At 35.0% G+C, this 25,475-nt stretch overlaps 1 protein-coding gene across 10 annotated transcripts in view; it reads left to right on the plus strand.

The window, feature by feature from the left end:
* MYOF (myoferlin) overlaps nucleotides 1–25,475 on the plus strand; it is a 71,604-nt gene that overhangs the window by 8,943 nt on the left and 37,186 nt on the right. For 7 of the 10 annotated variants that reach the window (XM_035330022.1, XM_035330025.1, XM_035330026.1 and 4 more), the window contains exons 4-16: nucleotides 11,983–12,091; nucleotides 13,380–13,464; nucleotides 15,740–15,903; nucleotides 16,420–16,548; nucleotides 17,932–17,994; nucleotides 18,104–18,154; nucleotides 19,657–19,687; nucleotides 20,164–20,279; nucleotides 21,403–21,529; nucleotides 22,282–22,385; nucleotides 23,299–23,367; nucleotides 23,480–23,523; nucleotides 24,333–24,415. In XM_035330022.1, coding sequence (XP_035185913.1) covers nucleotides 11,983–12,091; nucleotides 13,380–13,464; nucleotides 15,740–15,903; nucleotides 16,420–16,548; nucleotides 17,932–17,994; nucleotides 18,104–18,154; nucleotides 19,657–19,687; nucleotides 20,164–20,279; nucleotides 21,403–21,529; nucleotides 22,282–22,385; nucleotides 23,299–23,367; nucleotides 23,480–23,523; nucleotides 24,333–24,415 — 1,175 coding nt within the window. The remainder of the gene's footprint in view (nucleotides 1–11,982; nucleotides 12,092–13,379; nucleotides 13,465–15,739; nucleotides 15,904–16,419; nucleotides 16,549–17,931; nucleotides 17,995–18,103; nucleotides 18,155–19,656; nucleotides 19,688–20,163; nucleotides 20,280–21,402; nucleotides 21,530–22,281; nucleotides 22,386–23,298; nucleotides 23,368–23,479; nucleotides 23,524–24,332; nucleotides 24,416–25,475) is intronic. The other 3 variants (XM_035330023.1, XM_035330031.1, XM_035330033.1) reach the window with 1 other exon arrangement.

A 25,475-nucleotide genomic window follows, 5' to 3' on the forward strand; every position in this document is an offset into this window, starting at 1 on the left:
GAGAAAGTAGAACTGATAGTTGCTAGAGAGAAATGATGAATGCAATTAAATGTTTTCTGATGTAGTAACTACTTGTAGCCAGTAATCCAGCAGGTTTCCCATCCTTCATCAGTTTGACTGCTCATGTGAATGAAAGTGTCAGGTATCCTTTTAGACTTAATTTTAGAAATGCTAGAGCTAAATCCAAGGCATTTAAGGCAGAATTTGGAAAAAAAAATAGATCCCTACGGCTATTACTGTCATTTGAAGCTGCTGTGATTCAGTTGTGCTTCCTTGTAATTATGGTTCTTGTGTACCTAGATTTATGTCACTCCAGATACCTGGAGCATGTTATCACCTTGCATAACTGTGTACTGCAGTACCCAAGACTACTGTAGTTTAAAAATGTCAAAACATAGCCCTGAAGAGCCCTAATTAGGCATTCTCAGAGAGTGGCTAAAACAAACCCCACAAAATGCAGTTAAGTCTCATAGCCCCTAGGTGAGATTTTTAAAGATATATTTTATGACACTTATTAAAATCTTGTCAAAGAAAAGTGGAAACCTAAGTTCATTTTCCTACCTTGTCTGAAGAGATTAGGACTGAAGTGCTAGGTTTCAGTCTCCTGGGAGAGTGACTTAACCATCAAGATTAATATGTTGGATGACATACAAAAATTGTCTTGGGAATGAAATCCATGTTCTTGTTCTTTTGAATATCCTAGCCAGTGGGGTCATGTTCCTGTTGTTTTCTTCCTAACTCAGTGAATCTTGAGTTCTCTAGACAGTCAGTAAAAGACTTGAACTTGAAAACAAGAGTAACTTCCCTAAGATCAACTTGTAGAACTCTATTTAATGTGAGGGTAAATTCCCTCACACTGAGCAAGGAACAGAATCTCAGCCTCAAACTGCTGGGTGAATGTTACAAGCCTCAGGCTCAGCACATACATGGAAGACTGGCAGTGCTGTTGCTACCTCCACATCATTTTTGTTACAAAATAAATGACTGTTTAAAAACAGTTTGAGGATTTTGTTTGTTTGTTTATTTTGCTGTTTTTTATTTTGTTTTTATTAGGAAGAGAAAGTATTTTCTGGTAGTCTTCTGAGAAAAGTTAAATAACCTTAGTGGTAGTTATTTAAGGCTTTTTCCTTCCTGCTACATTTCTGTTCGGGTCTGTGCTGTTAATGTATGCTGGTAGGCTCAAATCATGCTCTAGAAGCATAAACTCTCCTAATGCAGTATGTAGAGTATCCATATACTTAACATCAGCTTCTGCATTCTTCAGGAGTCCAAAAATCAAGCATAATGGGATCCAAGGCTGCTGGTCTTCCTTTTTTTTCTTGTTGTGAGAGGTCAAAGGAAAGTTGTTTTTCTTAGGCTTTTGATTAAGTACCCAGTGCTCAGACAAAAATACTCTTCATGAAGAATTAAATTGAAGCTGCTATCTTTATGTGAAGGGAGAGGATGTCATAAAATGTTTTAGAGTACCTAAAAGCTGTCAGATATCCATGTTGGGATTTCAACATTTTTCATAGGTTTATACTCTTACAGAATAGGAACATGTAGTAAATAAATGTATAAATAACAAAGCATTCTGTCCTACTAACTTTAAAAAGTAATTCATGTATTTTTCAAGCTTACTTTTTTAATTAACTTTGTTCCTATGAATTCAGTGGATGGGACTATTTTATGGTGGCTGTTGAAAATTGTTGCTTCAGAAAACTAAAGTGTTATACATGCAACGCTAGAATGGAATTAATTCAGATTCTCTTAAAAAGCACACTATATAAACTTTAGTAAAGTTTAGGTTATTTCTTACATGATTTTAAACTGGAATTTGAGGTTCATGCTGTATTTGTGGAAAAGCGAATGCATAATACATACTCTAAAGTTTTATATGGTCCTGAACATAAGATTTGTTTTTGTTGTTGTTTGGGTTTTTATGTTTGTTTGGTTGTTTTGTTTGTTTGCTTTTAAAATCTCTATGAGTTGTTTTGTAGAAATTCAGCTTTAATTTATTATTAGAATTAGTGGTATACAGGACAACTTAAAGCAATGCACACAGATCATTCCAGTAACGAAGACATAAATTACAGAAAGTTTGGTGAAGTTGTTGGGAACCTCTTGTGGTTTGCCTTCTTTTCGTCACACAGAAATAAATCTGCTCTCTAAAATCAGTTGCAGGAGAAGGTTAAGTTCTTCAGTGAGGGTAAGCTATTGGAAAGCTTTTCTTTCAAAGAATCTGTAGTAGGGATATAGTGTATACTTCTGTGTCCAAACATGGTTGTTCTAAAAGCTCTGGCAAAGCCTAGGAGTTCTTAACACTCATAGCAAGTTAAAGCTTTAAGAATGTTTAATCTTTATCTGTCCTGTAGTGGGTATGCTCTTCTGCTGATCTCTGCTTTTCTCTAAAAAACTAAGTATGTACATTTGGACAAACATCCACTTTCCAACTCAGAGAGGATTTTTTAAAATATGCAGAAAAAAAATACCCACAACTTATCCATAATGAAATGCCAGTTCCCTACTACTTTGTACTAGATTTTTGAAAAAGGATTCATTTCTCTTCTGGTCAGTCCTGTTCCTCCACATGAATGCAAAGTAGCATTGCCTGTTGCTATTTTGAAAGGGATTATGATATGATGTCATCATCTTCTCTTTTGTGGTAAATTTGGATATTTTTTTTATGATGCTGTGTATGTTCACGTCTATTGATAGTAGTCCACTTCCATTCTAGATTTTCTTTACAGCTTTGTGCCTCCTCCCAACATGTAAATTGCGCTTGAGGTTTTTACAGTACCTCATCAGACTTGACTTTCAAATCACCGTTAGGCAAGCAGATGCCCTCAGGTCTCTCATTGCTGAGATTCCATTAAGTCAGTAAAGCAGGAATATATTGTGTGCTTCTGACTTCAGGAAAATCCCAGAAACTACAGAACTTGGTAGAGGAAAGCTTGCCAGGAATCAGAATTTTGTAATGGATTTTACAGAATATCACTATATCAGAGAAGGTGCTTATCTGAAGCCCTAAAATGTTCTGCTCTGTACATGGGTTCAAACTTAAGCAAATGTGTTGTTTTTTGTTTGTTTGTTTTCCAAACCCTGTTTGTGTCACCTGGACTCATGTCTGTAGAATTTAACCCCCAGCTTATGCAAATGCCTGTCTGCGTTCTTTTGTTTATGCACTGTCTGCCACTTACTTATTCTGTGTAAATAAAAAAAGTAAACCAGTAAAATTCTGTGGGAAAATGAGTTCCATGCATGGAACAGTGCAGAGATGTGTATAATCTAGACCAAACACAGAGCAACATCTACAAAGTTTTACTCTTTGAAAATACATCCTAAACAACAACAAAAAATATTTGAACATATTTGTAGCATGTGATGTATTTGGAAGGGCTATTGGCAGGGAAGCAGGATAAGGGGGGTTAGAAGTGGGGGTACATGAGCAACTTTCCTGACTGTAAGAAGATAATAGGAAATGTCATCTCAGATTTCTTTTAAAGACAGGAAGCACTGTAGCAGCAGAATAGATTGGGTATTAATGAACATTTAGATAAAGGAGCATATGAAAGAGGTAGAAAAAGATCTGCATTAAGTTTCCCAGATACTACTTGCGTGTATGCATAACCTGTATTTCTGGAGAGTTGCGGATCCTATTTACTAATACTGAATTGGGTAAGGTTTTAGAGTTATTGGTTCTGTTTACTGGGTTGGGGAATGTTTTAGGACTACCATGTTGTTTTGACATTCTTTCACAGTATCCTATTCTAACACTTTTAGGGAAGAAAGTTAGTAAAAATAAAAAATAAAAAAAAATAATAAAAAAAACACTTTGTAGCAACTTTATCCCATTCTATAACATGAATGATACATTTCAAATATTCATTTATTTTTTTTTTTTAGATTTTGCTGAGAGGTTTTCTGTTTATTGTTTCTTCATGGCTTTAGTTCAATATATATCTCCTAGAGTAGAGAGAGTTGGTTTGTCTGGGGAGTTTTGTTTTAGGGCTGCTCATAATAGTCAAAGTGATTTTTCTGGCTCATACTTCAGAGACTTATGTGACCTGTATTGCAGGTGAACCTTAAGGTCTAAACACTTGAGAAAATAACAGTTCTTTGTTGGTATTCATCCATTCTTCAGAATAGTCTGATAGTTTGTACCAAGGTGGTCTCAATGATAGCCTAAGAGGTTTTATAGGGTGTACATACTATTAAATGCCTTTAAAGGCTAATGGGACTAAAACGTACTTGAATTAAGAATTCTTTTAAAAAATAAGAGTTGTTCTGTTTTCTTTAAATAACAATCTCTTTTTTAAAGAGAAGATCTTGTACTCAGCCAAGCACGGTAATATTGGTATATTTATTCTTCAAAGTGCATAAATATGCTAGAAATTATAGCTGCCTTTTTTTTCTTCAGGTTATTATACCTGTTTATATGTAATAAAGAAGAATGCAGATTTTTAGTTCTTAAAGAGAATAAATGAGGCATTGCTCCCAAAACTAAGCCTTACTTTCTCATTTCATTAGTGTCAGCTTCTGCTGATTTACAAGAAGAGGGAGTTTTACACTACATTTATAATTAGGGAACTATTGAAGTCCTCAAAAGGTTTGCAGAAGTCTTGTACTAAAAGGAGGTCACCCTGCCAATTCCACTTTTCTATACATTTCTTTGAGAATTTATGTTGAAAACCTCTCCAGTTAATTTTTCTATTAATTTATTGCTCACTAAGGCAGTTAGCCAAAGTAAGGACAAAATTGTCTTGCACAGACCTCAGGGCAGTCCAGCACATATTTACAGTGGTGCAGCATTTCAAAAAGATACTCAGCAGAAGGGGCGTGCAGATGACTTTGCCTTGCATTGTCTACATGCTAGTTTAGGATTGGAAAGATGGAGTTCAATGTCTACCTAAGGTTCTCACTACTGTCATTATAAATTACAGCGAAAAAATAATAAATAAAGGCAGAACAGGGTTATTTTGTATTAATATTTAGATGTAATATTGCTAACTGAACTAAAGGCCCATTATTTCAGTCAAGCAGTGTTTGTCATGGGCTTTTGATGTTATTCATGAGCAGATCCATTAACTTCAGAGGTATGTCTTGCGCTTAATGTAATAAGATTTGAGTCTAAATCAAAAATCTTTTCTGTAAAGGTTTGTGATTTTATTTATTATTTTACTTCACTTTAAAGTCTAGATTGAGCTGGGATTTAGGTTTTGATTGTAAAAGGTATGTGTAGGGGATTGTGTTGCCTGAGAAAGCACTGACAAGAAACTAGACCGTCTTTGGCCTTATTTTCTCTGTTCTGGAGGAACTTTCCTATACTGACGCAGGAGAAGGACCACAGTGGCTGTTATTGTTTTTACACTGTGCCAAAACACTTGACTCATGGCTTTGGCATGTTTCTATAAAACAGGCTTGAGAGAACATTTGAAATTTTTTCCATTCCTCTTTTCCTGGAGATAGAATTTGCTGCTTCATTTACAAGATCACTAAACTTTGGCAGATAGATTAAATGTGTGCTCTTGATGGTAAAAAGACAGTCATTGGAAAAGATAAATAAAGCAAACCGCGCTCACATATATGCAGATGGATCACCATAGGAATAAAAGAGAACTCATGATCTGTGTTAAGCTAGATTTTCCAGTGTAAAGATGTCTGAAAAGAGAACACATCTGTTTTCTATTATGTCTAATAATGTTAGTTAAAAGATTTCAAACTCTCAGAACACATATCTTTATGCAGTCTAAAAAAAATCAAAACAATAAAAATCCTTCATTTTTCCCTGTGAAGTTAAAAGAACAACAAAAATTAACAGGAAGTTAGTCTTGTCTGAGTGAAGTGGTTTTCATTCTATTTGAAGGAAAGGGTTGTGATTATGTGTTTCTCCAGGTATTTTGCGTAGTTAGTAACATAGCAACAACAGAAAAAACACTGTGCACACCCTTTTCTCAAGCAGCAAAATGCGACCACAAATTAACAGTGCAGCAGATTATTTAATGGTGTTTAAGTATTTTCCATAGTTAAATAATTCCTAGATTGTTTGAATCCTTCTGTAGTTGGATCCTTTAGTGTGACTTCTTTTCTAAGTCAGTGTAGCTGTGCATGGTGGCAAGCTTTCCTTTACGTACTTTGTACTGGAAGATCAAGGCAGGTTAAGATTCAGTTTGGGGGTTTTCTGCTTTGCACAAAATAGCATCCATGCTTTTTTTCTTTGTTTGTGCCATAATTATTATCAAATAACTAAAGATAATAATTGGTTTGCTCTTAATAAAAAAATTCAAACAGAGCAAATAACAGAAGGTCAGTGTTAGGTCATATAGCATAGGAACTATAATGGAATATATATACTGATAAAGAAAAGATGAATATAGAAATTATAACTACTGTGTGGGATCAAGTTTGCTGATGAGAATAATAAATATAAATCTCTGCCAAATAAACCCTTAAAAATAAGCTAAAATAATTTAATGGCTTGAATCGCAGCTTGTTAAAATTCCTGGTTAAAATCACTGGGCTTCCTTGGAACTCAGTAGACATAGCATGTAAGTGGATGGAGGACTTGATATGCTAAGGAGTTCAGTGCAAGTTGCTACCTGCTAACAGAGAGGGAGTAATAGAATGGTTGGTAATGTGAGTTAGCATTTTCAGATCCAGGAATGGGTGTGAAGTTTCACTTCTCTTGGTTATTTGGGCAGCTAACAGGAAGTGCTAACCACAGCACTAACAGATTATTTAGCTTTGGCACAAATGCAACACTATGTTTAATAGTTGGTCATCAGTAGATTAGTCACTTCATGGCGATCAACTAAGTATTTCCTTTTTGATTACTGATAAGAAAGTATCGCAGGCCTAGTACTGATATAGTATACTTGAAGTGATTTAAAATCTGCTTCTGAATGTAGGTAGGAGTTACATTTATCTTTTGATGTCTTATTTAGTGATATAACAGGACTGTTTGTGGCAGGACAGGATTTTTGTTGTTGTTGTTTTACTTCAGCAAAGCTGGAAAAGTTTGAGACCTGCCTGACTGAGCACCATACGTGTGCAATACTTGGGGATGGTCAGAAAGGTACATGTGCAGAGTTAAGAAGCAACACTCAGTTGCTGTTTACAGCCAAAACACCTGATTGAAAAAAAAGTCAGAACATTTATTGAGCCATTCAAAAGCAGAAACTATCCTATGTCTAGAGATGTGCCACTTGGTGTCAGGAGACCAGTGCTGAGCTGGAATTAAATATTGTCTGCCCAGGCAAGAGCAAGAAGGCTGAAAGAACCCCAGCAAAGGGCAGTGTCCTTTGAAGATGAATAGATGACAGAAGGTCTTTACAGCTATGTGGGAAGAAAAGGACTCCCTGTCACCTTTAAAGTCATGACTGCAGAGGGAGATTGCAGGCAATTTTGCCTCAAGGTGTTTATTATTATTATTATTATTATTATTATTATTGTGTGTGTGTGTTTTTTTGTTGTTTGTTTGTTTGTTTAAAAAAAAAAGTCTAGAGAGTTCAGAGGAACAGAACTTCTTCATAGGCATCCACAGTCCTGGTGCAGAAAACTGGGTGTCTAAATACATATCAGAAGCAAACAGAGTAGAAGACCTTGCAGGAAAGGATTGAACAGCAACAAATTGTTGAAAGACATGATGGGAGGGTGGAGGGGTCTATTCAAGACTCTTGGAAGTCATACAGATGAGATTTAGCGATGACCTTGAAGCACCCTTATTACATCTGAAAACATTACTTCAGCCATTGGGTAGCCATGTGATCAAAACCAGAGTGGATATGGTCCTGGATGACCTGTTGTAGCTGAGACTGTTTGGGCAGTGAAGTTGAGCTAGTTGATCCTGAGAGGTCCCTTCCAACCTTAGCAGTTCTGTCATTCTGTTAAGGGAGGAGTGAAACATCCAGCATCCTGTGAACAGGACCATTTTAGGGAAAGCAAAAGACCACTTGCCTAAAGCTTGAAGTTTGGCTAAAGCTTAGAATTAGTCTGAGATAGTATATCAGCTGAATATTAGATGTCTTGCTCTTGCTAGAGTGGGAAAAGATGGGAGGCTATTGTTGTCCAACCTGTTAGAGCCGGGGGAAACATAGGACTTTAGAGGCAACTAGTAGCAGGCAAGTAGACTGTCTAATTGACCCACCCTTCCTGAGGTAATTGCAATTTAAAAAAAGATTACTATGTATTCAAATGTGCACACACTGCTGTCATTTGCTCAGGACAGATGAAAATGTGGAAGTGCAAATTTACACTGGAAAATTTTGAAAGAACTACTGTTGATGAGCTATTCATGAGTTAATGTCACCATGTAAGAGGGTGTGGTTGCTGAACCAGTCATCCAGATGATTTGAGACTTCTGAAGTTCTTTTGGGAGTTAATGTAAGTCACTCCAGCTCCATATCAAAACAAAATAGTGAGTCTGCAAATTTTTTCTAAAAATGTACATCAGAAAATATTTTATTTGCCTTTCTCTAGAATCAGATTTTGTTTAGGTGTCTTTTGAGTAGTCTTACTGTTTGTTTGTTTTCCCCTTCCATTATTATTTAAACTACGTATGTTTCCATCTGTTGTTCTGAAATAGGAAGTCATACTGGTGGTTGAACTATGTAAGGGAAAATAAGAAAATTTGGAATAGACATTTTTTGTTGATTAATTTTGCATTGATGGAAAAAGTGAAGAGAAGTTGTTTTTTCAGAATCCAACTGCGTAAAGGACATTGAAGCATTTGTTCCTTTCACCTGTAGGAATTGTTTCCAATTTGTTCATGTATAGTTACTCTCAAAGATATTTACATTCTAGAAGCTGATGTGATAAAGAGAAAAAGGCATTAAGCTACACAGTATTCTTCTGGCTTATGCACTTTGGGCTTTGCAGTCATATGGAATGAAACTTTTGGACTTTGTTGAATAATATCAGTGCTTGTCTGCAGGACATCTGCTCTTAGAAAAGTTTGGTCAAATGTAGAGGGAGATGTTTCTTTGGTGTGTAATGTCAGACTTACATGAGTTGTATAGAACATCACTTTTTGGAATGTTCAAGCCACAGGAAAAAAAAAAAATAATAAAGCCTCTCTGTTTGAGAAAGGTCATCTGCTGTTGTTTCCTGTGCTGGGTGTACATTACTCCGTGATGTCAAGATTTGCTGCATCAAATCGCAATGTTAAATAATCCTATAGTTGGAGGTATAAATAACCTAAATAATTTAATAACATAAACACTGAAATAAGGCATATCTGATGTTCTAAATCTAGGTTTGTCTTGTGGGTTGAATGCAATTATGGTTACATAACAGGAGAAATAGTTTCTTAAGCTCCCTGAAGTTGAGGCATGCATGGAGTCAGTTTCAGCTAACGTGCAGCTCTGTGCAACAATTTGTAAAAAGTGAAGATGTATCTAGGATTGATGTAATGCTCACTGAAATAACCTGATATTTTTCCATAGCTCCTAAAGGACACTGAATCAAGGGTATGCTACTGAATCAAGGTGTCTGTTCAGTAAAGAGAAGGCAGGTGTCAGAAATGGCATCAGTTTCAGTTGGGGTCAATTAAAGGTTAGAACAGCTTCATGCAGTACCTGTACAGCAAAGCCTGATCTTAAACTGCTTTTCATGTCTAACCCATCCCCTGTGTGAGAAATGTGAGGCATAGCTGGAATATCACTGTGCTCTGGCCACTCTTTCACCATTATTATTTTTTTTTTTTTTTGATGGGCAGGGCTGGTGGAAGTCCTCCAGCTGGTATAGGGACTGGCTGTTGGCTGAGGATTGCCAATGTGCCAGCACACAATGACTACTTTATGTAGCATGTCACTTAAATTACAGGACCAAAAGCAATTTAATTTCAGAGAGTAAAAAGCTCTGCAAGAGAGAATTGTGAATATTAATTCATAACCTAATTTAATGACAATATTGTGTGGAAAAGGACTAAGATTATGTTGACACCTATGAGAGCCTAGTGTCCTATTGTTGGAGTGGGAAATGGACCCGGAGTAACGATGCAACCTCAATTCAAGTATAATCGTTACCCTTTATTGAATGTTCTAACAAGGTATATATATGCTACTCCCTACAGCACGTGCCGACAACAACTTATGATTGGTCTAGCTTCTCTATGCACACGTCTTTAGCACTAATATAATTGGTACAATGATGTCGTCTCTCCTCCTGAACATAGTTCTGCATATTTTAGTTGTAACATCACTCAAAGTTATCAGCCCTGGGCCTATATTATCTTCACGGTCCTTCAAAGCCTGAGTTGCTCATTGTAATTAAATCATGCCCCTTCTCACTTAACCATAACTCCACACCCTATGTATATCCTTTCACTTCTAAAGTCTTGTGGCAAACTAAAAAAGTTTTTAGACAGAAAAAGGTAAGGAGGGCAAGAAAGATCTATGGAACCTAAAGGAAGGCTAAGGCTTGAAGGAGTAGTGTGTGAATGATGGTATCAATATGCTGATAGCTCAAACAAGACACTGTTGTAGACCCTGAAATTCAGCTGAGAAGACTTCATTAGAGACTTTTACAAGTTTTCTCAATCTAGCTGGGGAGAACAGGATGGACTGAAGAGGTTCTCAGAGCTCAAGTGGAACATCCCCAGTCAAATGTAAATGATGTGTTCAGTGAACTGGGAGATAAAAATGAATTGACAATAGGTTGAAAACAGAGCTGGGTGTTTTTTAAGATACAACAAAGAAAGGGAAAGACAGGCAAGAGGGAGGTTAAGACAAGGAGAGGAAAGCTAGATTGGGAAACAGGATGTCCAGAGGGTCACAAGTTAAACGAGAAGGGTCAGCAGTGAAGTAGAGAGAAGTTCTGCATCTGTCATGGAGAGAGTTGTAGAAGTAGGGAGAGCGAGAGCTGCATAGACCCAGCATAATCCTGTTGCAGAGAATCCTTAGCTTCTCCATAAAAAAGCACTGTAATCTGCTCAAAGGGACCTCACTTAAATTCTATGCTCATGGGTCTTTTTTTCCACACTTCATCTGCAAAGTTGGTATTTTGTTTGAAAAAGTTCTCTATAATATTTACAAGGTGAAATTATCTCAGGATTTTCTCACTGGCAACAATCTCAGTTATTCCAATAATCCACTTTAGTATTGGAGTAAACTGTTACTGCATGGTAACTAAAGGCAGTGCCAGAAATCATGAGGCCAATGCCACACTGTTAGAAAGTCTGCTTAAAAGAAGTTTCCAAAGTTGAAAGTGCATGCAATTTTCACTTTTTGAGGAGGACGAGGGTGACAAATGCTGTCCCAATGGAGGCAGAAGCAGCTCAGAAGGGTCTGCCACAGGAGTCATTATCTCCTGGGTGTCTTCTGTTGGTAGCACTCCCGTGAGCCATGTCTAAACTTTCGGAGAATTTAGAGGCAAACAGATGAACCTATTGCAAAAAGTAGACTATGGGCAAGAAGATTAATTTTGCGAAGAATGTAGTAAGCAAGTAGATTGTGTTTGTTCTGTTTCATTGTTTTCAGAACAGAGATGCGTGTATGTATTTTTTTGTCGGTTTTTGTGTGATACAGCTGTAATATCTTCATACAGTACTTCTCATCTGAGAGAATGCAAAACTACATAGGTAAAGAATGTATTATATCCTGTAGTTTACCAGTGAGAACTATGTGGATGGAACAAGTGACATGGCTGTTAAAGGTTATACAGAAAATAATTACAAAAAACATACATCTTTTTTTAAATTTAGATGTTTAACCTCTTTTAGGTTAATGGTATATCTTCAGGAAAGAAAGCATGTTTAAGTTCAGTGAAACAAAAATACAAATCAGTCATTAGATACATTAGTATCTAGATAGTATCATAGATTAGTATCATAGATACTAGATTAGTATCATAGATACATACTACTCAGTCATTAGATAACATTTGCAATGATCTTTTGTCTTGGGTTTTCAGGTCACGCCTGGAATCATTTGGTTGACAGACACAAGCAAAGGATAAAATGAAACTTCTGTTTGAATTATAATAATGATTTTCACTTCATTTCAGGTTAATTGGCAGTGCATCCATAGCACTTAAGGATCTTGTAGGTAACCAAAGCAGATCTTTTCCCTTCAAACTCATACCTCTGCTAAACGAAAGGGGACAAGAAACTGGAGTGAGTGGCTTACATTTCCTTCTTTTCCTATATTCTTGATCAAAATGCTGCAGCAACAGAACTAATAGTGATATAAGTATACTTCCAAGTTATTTTTACTGTATAGAATAAATTATTTGCAATTTTGTTGCAAAAGCATCAGACGTAATTACGTCGTGTTATAAATTACACCGAGTTTAATATCAAATATAATTCTTTAAAGAAACAGTTTTCTCTGTATGAACTATGTATTTGTATACATGTGTTATAGATACTGTGAAAATCAGCCTGGTATTAAAAAAAAAAGGAAAGAAAAAGAATTTTCTTAAATAACAGATAGTTCATATTCACTTCTTTCTGTATTCTTTCTAATACCTACCTGTGTCCTAATGCTGATTCTAAGAAGCACATAATCACATGCATGTTTACTTCCAGCTCAGTTCAGAACATTAGGCAAGAACTTGCTTAACTTTGTTTAGCATGTGTTTAAGTTTAACAGAGTAATTAACTGATATCTGATAAAAGTAATGTCTAGAACTGGGACCTTACTGTTTGCACAGACTGGCTGCTAAGCCACTTCATGCTACATTCCAGTCCTCTTAATAAGAGGCTTGAAAGGGTAATTTCAGTATCTCTTCAGCTGCAGTTTAATATCGTGGTTAGTTGGTCACAGGGTTGTGGTGGTTTTGCTGACTCCTCATGTTAATGTTGCAACTAGAAATAATAATGTTTTATTCATTAATGCAAAAACACAGTCAAGCACTAAAAAACAATTCTATAATTACAATGGAAAATGACATCATTTTTTTTTTCCAGGATGGAAGTATGAACAAGCAATTAGAAGAGCCAGATAGGAAATTTTACTTATGGTTCAGACTTGTTAAGTTGTTGGTTAGATAGTGTTATTTCTCTCTGCCTTTTTCATTTGTAAATTTAGGATGTCACCTAATCTTCTATCAGTATTGTGAAAATATATTAATATTTGTTGAACATTTTATATACTTGCATTGCAACAGTTATTTTCTAAACACTGAAATCCCATTTTTAAATATAATTTTAGAGCCTATTCCATTACCTGCAAATTCTTCAGCCTTTATTATTATAATAAAGGATTATTATACACAGATTATTATCTGTGTATAGCTTATTATCTATTTACTCATTTACTAATAAACTGAAACTTTATAATAAACTCTGCTGTGATCATGAATAGTTACTGCTCATGTACAGTGTTAGAATGACCTAGGGCATTAAATGAATTGTTGTGAATACTGTGTGCTTCACACAAAACCGTGTATTTCCTCTATAGGCAACAATTGATTTGGTAGTAGGATATGAGCCACCAGCTGGACCTGCAAATCCAAATGACCCAGGAGGGACCAATACACAGGAAGGTATTTAAACCATTTTTCAGAACATTGCTAAAAGATCTTGGAAATACGTAAGATAAGGGAAGAAAGAGATTAAACAGAATTATTTGTCACAAAATACTAATAATAATAACAATAATAATAATAACCAGAAGCAAGCATGCCATGACTGCCAAATAGTGATTTAAAAAGAAATTAAGGATGATTCAGCACTACAGTTAGGAGGAAAATTGGAATTTCCTGACACAAAATGTTTTTAACTTCATTTTCTCCAGTGGAATTGAATTACAAAAGAATAAATTTGCTTAAAAGCTTAAGCTTAATATACATATATTTCTATATATAAATATAAATATATAAATATATAAATATTTATATTATTTATATATTATATTTTATACATAGTATAAATATTAATATATTTAATGCTCAAAGAAATAGCAGTTATCTTTCATAATACTGCAGAGGTAAGCAAAATATGCAGGGAAGTTGCGCTTTTTGAAAAATATATTTCTATGTCGGAGTTTTATGAAAAGATTTTCTTTAAGCATTAAATGTGTTTTGTTTTTTTTGTAGAATAAGTAAGTTTTGAAAGACACTTTTGTATCTTAATTTATGCTTGATACTTGAGTAGTCCATATAATTATTGTAATCAGTAGGGAATATTCTTTGGTCTTGATATATAATTTTACCCAGTCTTTTTCTGAGAATGTTTTTGAGATCCACTGTTTTTTCAGATTCATCAGAGAACTGTGAAGTAACAGATTTCTTCAGCTGACAGGCATATAATTACCCTAATAGCCAGACTGTGCTTGTGCAGAAAGAAATAAATGTAAAAAAAAATGATACGTTTGAGAAAAAGTAAATCAGTTTGGCCATTATCTGCTGATAGAGAGTTACATAAGAAGGAAAAAAAATGAAATGAAGAGTCTCCTGAAATTTTGATTCCACTGAGAGGTGTACTTGAGGAGTGGAAGGTTAGGTAGTGTAAACAGAAAAGTTGTTTGTTAAATTACTAAACTTCACAATATTATATAGAAATATGGACTTGCAGTTTAAAAATACTAATTGACTTGTATGAGATTATTTTGATAGCCTTTTAAAAATGCACTTATATTTGAACTATAAGGTAATACAGATAAATAGAACACAGCAGGCTTTTAGCTAGTATCCAGCAACTGTGTGAAAATTATTTCAGTGCAAACACACCTTAGTTCATTATTGTAAATACGTATTTCCCATGAAATGAAGTCACCTCCCCAGTTATGGCTGCTGCAGTTCCTTTTCAGAAATTAAAAATGAAGTGCTAAGTCAGGATGTGTAATCAAACAGATGCATATATCCATCAGGGCAGATGAATCTGAAAAATGTTAGGGAGGTGGAGTCTTCCAGTTATCAAGTAGATGGTATGTCAGTCTTTGTGGTTTTACACATCTCTTACAAGGACTGTTGATGAATTCATTATGCAAAGTGTTCATCACCCTGTGTTGGCAATTTAACTCATGAAGTTAATAAACATTGTTAATGCTAGCCACCAGATGCACAGCTTGTTCTTACTGTAGATTTTACCATATTCACTGTCCTCCATTTAAGAAAAGAAACTAGAAACACAAAGGAATTAAACAATTTTGTGGTCTAGATATTTATGGATCCTGTTTTGCAGTGCTGGAATTTCACTGTATGATGTAGAACTGTCTTCCACTCAGCTACTGTGATTTCAGAACTGTCTTTGAAGGCTTACTAAAAAACTTCCCTTATTCCACAGTTAAATGCTGTGGAGGGGGATTCAGATTTTTATTTTAGATGGCAGTATCCACCCTTGAGAAACCCTAAATGTCTTCATATTTTCAAGGCTCTGAATTAAAAACTTCAGATGCTATGCTAGAGCCTAGTCTTGCTTCTAGGAAAAATAGCTTTAACTGGAATTAAAGTAATTGCTTCTGGTGGTATTCTCATGATGATTAATTACAACTGAATTGCACTTTGCTACAACTGCAGTGGTTTGGTTCAAAAAAGTATATAGGAATTGTATTAGATAATCTGCATCCTGAAGTGGGACAGACCTACAGTTAGCTTGGTTAGGATATACCTTTATTCTTAAACAGATTAAAATGACTAACTTTCAAAAGGAGTTGGAAGCATGTGGTCAGCAAAATAAATAAATAAATAAATTTGTTAAAATGAGATGATAATACAATTCCAATAATAATACAATTCTTGTATATCAGACTCTTATTCTTGAAACTTCAATATTAAGCTGTACTATCTGTTTGTTAACTGCAATGTTTTTTAACTGTAGCAGATGGAGAAGATGATGGAGATTATGAGGATGGCATGGATGGTCCTGTTGGTAACATCACATCAACAATTCCAACTGGCACAAAGGAAGCCCAGCTAGCTAGGCGCATCACCAAAGGAAAGAAAACACGGAGAATCCTTTCTAACAAACCACAAGATTTCCAGGTAATAGATTTATTAAATATTGCATGTTGCCTTTTTCTGACTTAGCATGACATCACTCTTTTCACATTGTCTTGAGTATAATTTAATGTCAGATCATGCAAAGACTGTAGAAACAATTAACCACTTTGTTTGAAAGCCTATACTTCCAAAGTATTTTTCAAAAGTGCCTGTTACAGAGATGTCCAGTTTTGAACAGCTGACTGAAATCTAGGTAAACCTTATTTATTATACATTTGTAGATACCAAGCTACAATAGCACCTTTAAAAATAATTAGTAAAAGCATGTAAAAAAACCCTTGCTGAAAAACGTATCTCCAACTTGTCTTGAAAATGTCAAGTAAAATTATACTTGCTATCATAATTTATGCTTAAAAAGTCTGTCTGTATCTGCCAGCAACCAGGTGCTGGTTAACTTTTTTGGTGGTGTACTGAGAAATTGTTGTCAACAGAGATAGCATAGGGAGTGAGTTAATACAGATGTTTGATTTTCATTATTATTTGTTTATATTTATTCAGATTCGTGTTAGAGTCATCGAAGGTCGTCAGTTGTCTGGAAATAACATAAAACCAGTTGTCAAAGTTCATGTTTGTGGTCAGACACACCGAACAAGAATCAAAAGAGGAAACAACCCATATTTTGATGAAGTGAGTGTTGTAAGAAAATTTCAGCTGAAAGGTTAATGCCATCAAATGAGGAAAAAATAGTTATCACAACTTTCATTATAGTCAATAAATAATAATTTTGTAATATTTAAGGATAATGTGACTAACGTAATTTCCAAGTACCCAGTCCCTTTCTTTATGTATACACATTACTAAATGCAACATCACTATTTCTGGCAGTCCTAGCAAACTATCTAGAAAGAAATCAAACTTCAACTGAAACATATGGAACTTGTTCTTTGATATGATTGGCCATGTGACATAAGGGCATTGAATAGTTGTGTGCAGGTTATAAAATCACAGAAAAAATTAGGAAATCACTTTAGACTTCTTTGGTGTTTGCAGTTGAGCTTTCCATACAGTGCTTTGGGTCAGTAAGACTTCTACACAGAATCTGGAAAAGCTTTTGTGTTACTACACATAATTTGTAAATGCACAGCTAGATTTTTGTCCAGACAGGGATTTGTACATTAAACGTATGGAAATGGCAGGAAGGAATTTATAGTAGTATAAACTGCACAAAAAATAAATGATCCTGTGTCTGGAACAGTAAACATATGGGTGTTTAACTCATGCAGGCAAAAATAAGGAATGTAGAGAAAAGACTGAGACTTGAACTAAGCTGTAGGTAGCATTCAAGATTTATTAAACATTGGTTGGGAAAAAGAAAAGAGGGAGAAGGGAAGGGGAGAAAACCATATGCACCTTGTATCAAATCAAATTTTAGTCAGTCTCAGTATTCAGAGGTGGCACCATGTTTATGTACTACTTTCTGTTGGATAGAGTACTGACTGAAATATCTCTGGTCTCAAAGACCAAACTTAGTAAAGCATATACTATCAATAAAGAAAATAACCTATTAAATAGAATATTTATCTTCATGCTATCAGACTATCAGGTTTGTTACAATAGCCTGAATTTCACAGATGTGTTACAATCGCTTATCATCATGATCACTAAAGACCATTTTGACAGGTACAACAGAGATGACTAGACCAGGATTGAATGTCCCAGAGAACAAATAACTTTTACAGTTGCAGAAGCTGTTCCCCTGAGAAGACTATGAAGTGCAGAGCAAGGGCAATGCTGAAAGTTTATGACAGGACTATACCTACTACTACATTCTTTCAAATGGAAGTCTTGACTTTGTCTTCTATTTTATACTAAGTTTATTTACCTAGTTCAGTTTTTAATTCTGCACTAAATATCAGATAATGTTTCCAACAAGGAGGCAGGCTGATAGTATTTTAGCAGGCATACTTCACAAGCCTTTAAAAATCATGGTATCATATTTTCTATACAGAGAGTTATGTGATGCATTTTCTGTTTCAAAATGTTTTTTTGTTTTTGTTTTTACTTTAACAGCTATTTTTCTACAATGTCCACATGACTCCTTTAGAGTTGCTTGATGAAACAATTAGCATTCGGGTAAGAAAAAATAGTGCATGTTCCAAGGGGCTGCTGGATGCATATGGGGTTGTCTGGCCATTTCACTGTGAAGTTTAGGATCATTCCTGTTTCATACCTATCTTTATAGGTGTATGATTCTTATTCTCTACGAGCAGACTGTCTAATGGGAGAGTTTAAGGTGGGTATGAAACCAACTTCCGTATCTTGACTAAAGAAAATGAGAGAAATTTTTGAAGTCCGTGTTTTAAATGTTTAAATTTATACAGCTTTACCATGGGTCCAAAGGTTACCTAGTGATGTCTTGCTTGTTATGCTAGAGACTATTTGTTCTAACCACTGATAATCAGTGGTTCTTATTTGAATAGATGATTGTTGCTAAAGAAAATTGTGTTTTATATATCAAGATCTCTCACTTGTACCCAAGAGAAAAAATGTATTTTCCAAAAGGTAAGTGTTTCACTTGAAAAGTAGCAAGGTGATTATTTGGTATGAGGTAGAGCTTGAAGAAATAATTTTATTAGGCAGAATAGTGATGCACGTGGCAGCATAAAGGCGCACATTCTCAAGTCATGTGGAAAGGTCATTTTGTCAGAAATTTGTTAAGTAAAAATCATGGAAAAGTTTCTTAATTTATGTGGTTCTGATGATATTGGTGAGGTTGTTTTTGTTTGTATGCATTACAAGTCGTTATTGAGAGATGAACATCTGCCCATTGAAGGTATCGTAAGGCAGTACAGACAAAGTATTCACATGGCAATTGTAATAGTTGCTGAGATCCTGTGTTATAACATTTCCAGTATCAGTGTTGGTTGTCTGTTGTGTCTGCTTATTTTGTACTGCAAAAATTAAATACATCTCTGGACCACCTTTTCATGAAAATATGTACATGTGGAAGAGCACTCTTCTCTAGATGAAGCTTGCTTATTTTCGCTCTGTGCTGCGTATTTACCCTGTAATTTCTAATGATCCAGACAGGTATATTTCTCTATGAAGGACTGAAGGACTAATCAGAACAGGCAGGTGATAGCATGTCATTCAGATGCTTTCTGTTCCCACATGCATTCCAGGAAGAAACCTCAAGAATAATTCTCTCTAGAAAATGACCTTTTCAGACCAGTTGCCATGAGTAAACATACTTGCATTCCTAAGCGTGTTTGAAACCTAATACAATCAATACAGTAGGGGTACATGTGCAAACTTGTCCAGGTTTGACACAGTGGGGAAAAATTGCTCATCTTCAATAAAACAGAAATTAAATTACTCATTTAAAAAAAAAAAAAATCTGCAACTGAACTATGAGATGCTGAGGAAGAAATAGGGGAAAAAAGAATTCTGAAAAGCCTGTATGAACATAAAATAATTGAGCAACATAAGGAGTTCAAGAAGAAGTAATTAGCCCCATCTTCTGTCTCCAATAAATGGGAAAACTGGGGATCCAAGGAAGGAAGGAGCAAGCTATAAGTTTGCACCCACCTTTTATTGCATTTTCTTCTTGATTGCTCTGCACATTCAGAATTCCTTTTTTGTAAACATATGGCATTTTCTCTATCTCATCCCAAGAATATGCTATGTAAATTTCCTCTTGTTTGTGACAAACTTTTGAAAAAGTGTGGAGGACTTGCCTAGTGTTTTCCTGTTCTGATATTTCTTCAGATATAATGCCTTTAATCTTTATTGCAGATTGACATTGGCTATGTTTATGATGAACCTGGTAAGTAACAGCTACTTCAGAGCTTCTTTAAGAAAAGCGTGCTTGAGTTCTTGAAACTTGGAATTGAAACGTTTTCATTATTGTTTCTAAAGTAAAAATGTAAGTAAATGAAAAGTTGAAATTGCTGCTTAAAGTATAAACAACAAAAAAATCCAACAATATGTAATTCCTTTCAATGGTTTTAAGATGAAGAACAAGCATAAAATTTGGATATTAACTTTGGTATCAAAGACAAAAAAAAAAATGAAAGATGATGCAAAAGTATTTGTAAATTGTGTCACTGAAATAGTGTGCCACTTAATGTTTTAACTCCACTAGATTTCCTGTTTTGAATAGAGATGTTCAGACCTGTCTAAGGATATTTTTTAAAATAATTAGTTATAGGATAAAGTAAGCTTTTTGGAGCAGTTGACTTTGACATTAATTTTTGTCTTTATTTAATGGATGTTACTAGGGGTGTTTTACTTTCATTTTAGGCCATGCAATCATGAGAAAATGGCTTTTGCTGAGTGATCCTGAGGATACAAGCTCAGGAGCTAAAGGCTATATGAAAGTTAGCATGTTTGTCCTGGGAACTGGAGATGAGCCACCAGTAAGTTTGATTTACGTGCTTTTCTTTTTTATCCACCCTTGATAATTCATGTTTCCCTTCACAGTTCTGTATAATGTCCTCTGTAAGCAGTATATAACTTCCATGTACCGGAAGAAGCACAGATGTGTTAGCCTGATGTCACATGCAAGCTAATATGTAATTCCTCTTAGCATATCTAATCAGGCTGAGCAGCATACTGATACCAGTTCCAGAACTAACTCAGGGATGTCTTGACTACTGTGTAATATAGACAAGCCTGCAGAGAACCTGAGTACCAGAAAGCTCCTAATACCTACCAGGTGAAAATCAGGCCCATCAATAATTGCAGTTTAGGCATGAGTTAATTTGATGTGTAGGAAAGCATATAATTGGTAAGAGTAACTACTGCTTTTAACAATTCAGTCTTTAACTGTCTGTTGTCATGTCAAGGTAATAATAAGCCCCCTCTGTGTGACTTTTTTCTCACTTGACTGTTGTCTGAAGTTCCAATACTGCTGTTATTCCTGCTTAAGATTTTTACATTCTACTACTTCTTAGTTAAATGTAATGTCAATACAACCATGGAATATATCCTCCTTGTTCAATATTATAGGATCATAGAATGTTTTGGATTGGAAGGGACTTTTAGAGGTCAGGCTGTCTTCATGATTCTTGACATCACAAGGATATAAGGATATTTGTAGTTATTTTTGGTGACAATTTTGATCTCCTGTTTATTTCTAAAGGAGGAAGCAGTAAATTTTGGTAAATTATATGAGAGTTGTATGTATTTTCTAATTACAGTAAGATTCCTTACCACAATATTCATCTTGAGATGGGTATGAAAATTGCACAAAGTTGGCCTTATGCATGAGTGCAATAATGATCATCAGATGATGGTTTTAGAAGTATTATTATAGTAGGCTTCTACTGTTGAATAGCATAGAGATTGAAATATAAACTAGTTTGAGTAGAACTAATTTTTATAGTTTGATAATTCAATGAAGTCTCATTCTTTATAATGAAACTGACAGAGTCTTCTACCTGTAAGGTATTGTGGACACCAGTTCAACTAATCACCTTAAATTTGTAGATTACTCTTTCTTACATACCAGATACTATGTGCCAATATGTCTCCCACCAGGTCGAAAAAAGGGAAAGAGATAATGAAAGCGATGATGTGGAGAGCAATCTGTTATTACCAGCTGGAATTGCACTTCGATGGGTCACTTTCCTTCTCAAAATCTACAGAGCTGAGGATATTCCACAAAGTACATCAGTTCCTATTACTTGTCCATCGGTGTATTTGATTGCCATTAGAAATACCTGTGATAGCTGTTTGTAAACATTCCATGAACATAACACATCTTGAGTGTTTTACATTGTTATTTGAGCCAATAATTCTGTGATGGTTTAAGTAGCCTATTTCAAGCTCTTTGGTAATACTCAGTAAGTCTACTTAATTCTTGTAATGGATAATTTAATGTTACATACTAGATGAGTAATGTTCCTCTGTTGCTGAGTGGGCCACATAGCCTCAAGTGGTGGTCATCTTCATTAGACTATGTCCAATCACAGAAGTTAACATTCGAGTCCAGATGATCTGCAGGTACACTGGATGTTCTGTGCCTGTCTTGTTTGAGTATATAGTGCATGTTTCAGTTTCATCCATCTTAGCATGATTTCTCCCCTTTATCTGTGACAAGTGATTGTGTCTACAGGTAATTGAGTAATTTTTTTCCAATACAACTATGCCCCTAAATTCAGGAGCACATTAGCACTCCTTAGGATATTTCCAAAAATTATATTACTGAAATTTCACCAAAGCCTAAACTCTCCATTTTCCCTGATAGATTCTTACTCTTCACAACTTTCTTCATCAGATTAGACTTCACCCTACCTAGATCTGTAAATTGGTTGATTTTGGTGGGATTGCTATGGCAAGTTTAAAATAATAATAATAATTTTTTTATTTATAAAAAAAAGGAAAAACACTTATTTCTGTTTTGAAACTTCTGTGCAGTGGATGATGCTTTTGCACAGACTGTCAAGGAAATATTTGGAGGAGAAGCAGACAAGAAAAACCTGGTGGATCCCTTTGTAGAAGTTTCCTTTGCTGGAAAAAAGGTAACTGAGTAAATACCTGAATTACTTTATTTTAGTCATAGTCCTCAGAACAGAATTTATATGCCAATATACATTTTTAAGCTTACTTAAATTACGGAAATAAAAAAGTATTAGCCCTAAAGTTCACTTAGTAGAATGAGGACAAACTTATGAGGTATAGTAGAATGGGTGCAAAGTTGATGACTAATAAAAGGAATGTATGACTAAACGCTAGGAAATTATGTATGCCAGATTGCTTACCTATTGGTTGTTCCTGATCAGTTTTTGTAACTCATGGTGCAGATTTTTCTGGACAGTTTAACAGCATTTGTGCATTTTATGACTAATATGCTCCTCAGAATACCAAATTTGAGCTGAAGCCCAATTGCACAGCCTATATTCATAGCTAGACAGTCTTCAAGAGGAAAAATGTCAGTCCTTTGTTGTGTTATGTAATCGGGTCAACACCCCCAGTAACACAGGGAATCTTCAGCAGATATTACCGGTAATTAAGATAGTCTTTCTCATAGAGTATATTCTTCATCCTCTCTAAAATCTACATAAAATAATCTGGACTCAAGTCATTCCTATGTCTTACTTCTCTGCTGTGATAAGAGATCAGTACTAGTGTGAAAGCATCTTTGTGGTAGCTAGTGAAAATAACAAGCTTTTTTCTTTTTAAAGTGACTCCAGCCTCAGGTTTAAACACAGTTTCAAAATTTTATTTTCCATCCAATAGCCATTAACATTGTATATGTAGGTCAGTTTAGCAGTATTTACCAAATGAAAGTTGATTGGAGCATAAACCTCTCAGCATTCATCATTAACTACTACTCTCTCACTGATTAGAATATGATTGATCCTAAATCATAGCTAGTATATTCTTTTCTGTCTGTTTTATCTTTGTGCTATACAATTGATTTTTATTTTTTAGGTTTGCACAAACATAATTGAGAAAAATGCTAACCCAGAGTGGAACCAAATTATTTATCTTCAAGTCAAGGTCATTTTTTTCTCATTTCTTCAGTAGATTTGCATTCTTTTGGGATCTAGGGCATTAACATTACAGAATTGAAATAAGTAATGGGTTATTTTATTATCATTGCTTTTTTCAGTTTCCTTCAATGTGTGAGAAAATAAAGCTTGCAGTTGTTGACTGGTGAGTTATGACTTAATCAAAGCACTAGACAAGATGAATTATATTAAGTGAAGTCTGGTTCTGTGTCAGGTGTTGTTGAAGTCTCGGTCTACAAGAGTATATAAACAAGTGTTTAATTTTAATAATATGGTTTATTTACAATAGGTGTGATTAGCATAATATGGGAGTATTGTTACTTTTGTACAGTGAACACTGAGCACTATTGCTAGTTAGGTGATAATGTAATGTTTCTAATACATGCGCTTACCATTTTTTCTTTCTTAGTTTTGTGCCCACTAACTAGTTCATCAATGTTTTTTAAAAAAGTTAATTCCATTATATTTTCAAGTAAAACTCGAATGTCTGCTTTTGTAAACATTTGTCTTGCTCATATCATCTTCCTATTCATGTATTGTTGAATGCTATTCAGAACATTAAGCATATTTTGAGTTCTGGTTTAGGTGGTTCAAATACTAGTAAGTCACAGAGTTGCTATTCTTTCTGTATATCTGATTGCACTTATTAAGCATAGTTCTGGGGAGAAGGCAGAATATATCACAGGGCTCTGGTTTACACATTGCAGACTACTTGTACTCCTGAGAAACAAATTATTTTTTTCAACAGAGCTTCGCGTTTGGTAACTGAAATTCTACCAGGTTTTTAAAGCGTTTTACAGTACTTCATGTGACTTCCTCAAATACCTTCTGTTAGTAATATTAAGGCATTCCAAGTGATATTAAATGTGAATATACCATCTTGGAGTGCCTTTGGCTTGCTTCTATGTAGGATGGCCAGCATTATGTTTAACTAAAATCTTTCTCTTTTTGTAGGGATCGTCTTACAAAAAATGATGTAGTAGGAACAACATATTTAAGTCTCTCAAAAATTGCTTCTTCTGGAGGAGAAGTTGAAGGTAACTGATTCAGCTATCTTCTCTTGTGTTATTGGGAATAGCAAGGGTCAGTGCTCCTAAGAAAATATACTTTCCTATAGTTTCTCAGTTCTATGGCAACAAGATAGTCTATTTCCAGAGTTTTCAAAACAATGCACACAGAAAACATACAGTGGGACTTTTCAAGGTAGTAAAATTTTAACATTTAAACTACATCATCATCAAATTGCAGTAACTACCTCAAAATCAGTTTTATTTATAAAGGTAATCAATTAATTAAGTTTGCAAACCGGTTCTTTCCCAGCTTCAGAAAACCATGTAATCACAGTGCCATTAGTGAGATGCATACATTTACTAAGATTCTTAGTACAACATTTACAATCCAGAGTTACTCTTTCATACTCACTACTTCATTGGGTACTAGCAGACAAGATTTTTTTTTGCCACCTTATAAGCCTGTCTGTGCTACAGACAGAGAACCTATAAACAGGAGAATGTTCCTGAGTAGTTAGCCTGCAGGAGTGATCTAGAACCATCTCCGCATTTCCTTTGTACTGCTTTCAGATGGGGGGGGGGTGGAGGGGTGGGGGGGTAGGAGGAGACGGATCAGTCACTGCTTTGATCAGCAGTTTTATAGAAATTGCCACTGCCTCTCATCATATGAATGCTCCACGTAACTATTAAGTAGCCCTTGTTTTAGTAGCTTCAATGAACTAATGGAGTGTCTGCAATACTATGATTGCAGAGAATTAGCTTACATGCTTCAGTTTAGGTGACTAGATTTGTAATTTCATAAATATTAAAAGGCAGAACTGATTAACTGCAAGAAAACAAATTTTGTTAGGCAATTTTGGGGAAATATTAAATAATACATTTCCTGTTATTTTCCTGTTCTAATACAATGTTGTAAATGTTTTATTAATAATTTCTTGGTGATCTATTTCTAAAATCCCATCTTATTTTTATATCAGGATCTTTCATACAACTGAGCCAGCTCCATGACAATGATTGTGTTACTTTGCCAGAAAAAAAATTGTGTTGTCTTTTTAATATACATAGTGTGGCATATTAGGTGTCCGTA

This window comes from Oxyura jamaicensis, chromosome 6, assembly GCF_011077185.1.
Source record: "Oxyura jamaicensis isolate SHBP4307 breed ruddy duck chromosome 6, BPBGC_Ojam_1.0, whole genome shotgun sequence".
Taxonomy (NCBI): Eukaryota; Metazoa; Chordata; class Aves; order Anseriformes; family Anatidae; genus Oxyura; species Oxyura jamaicensis.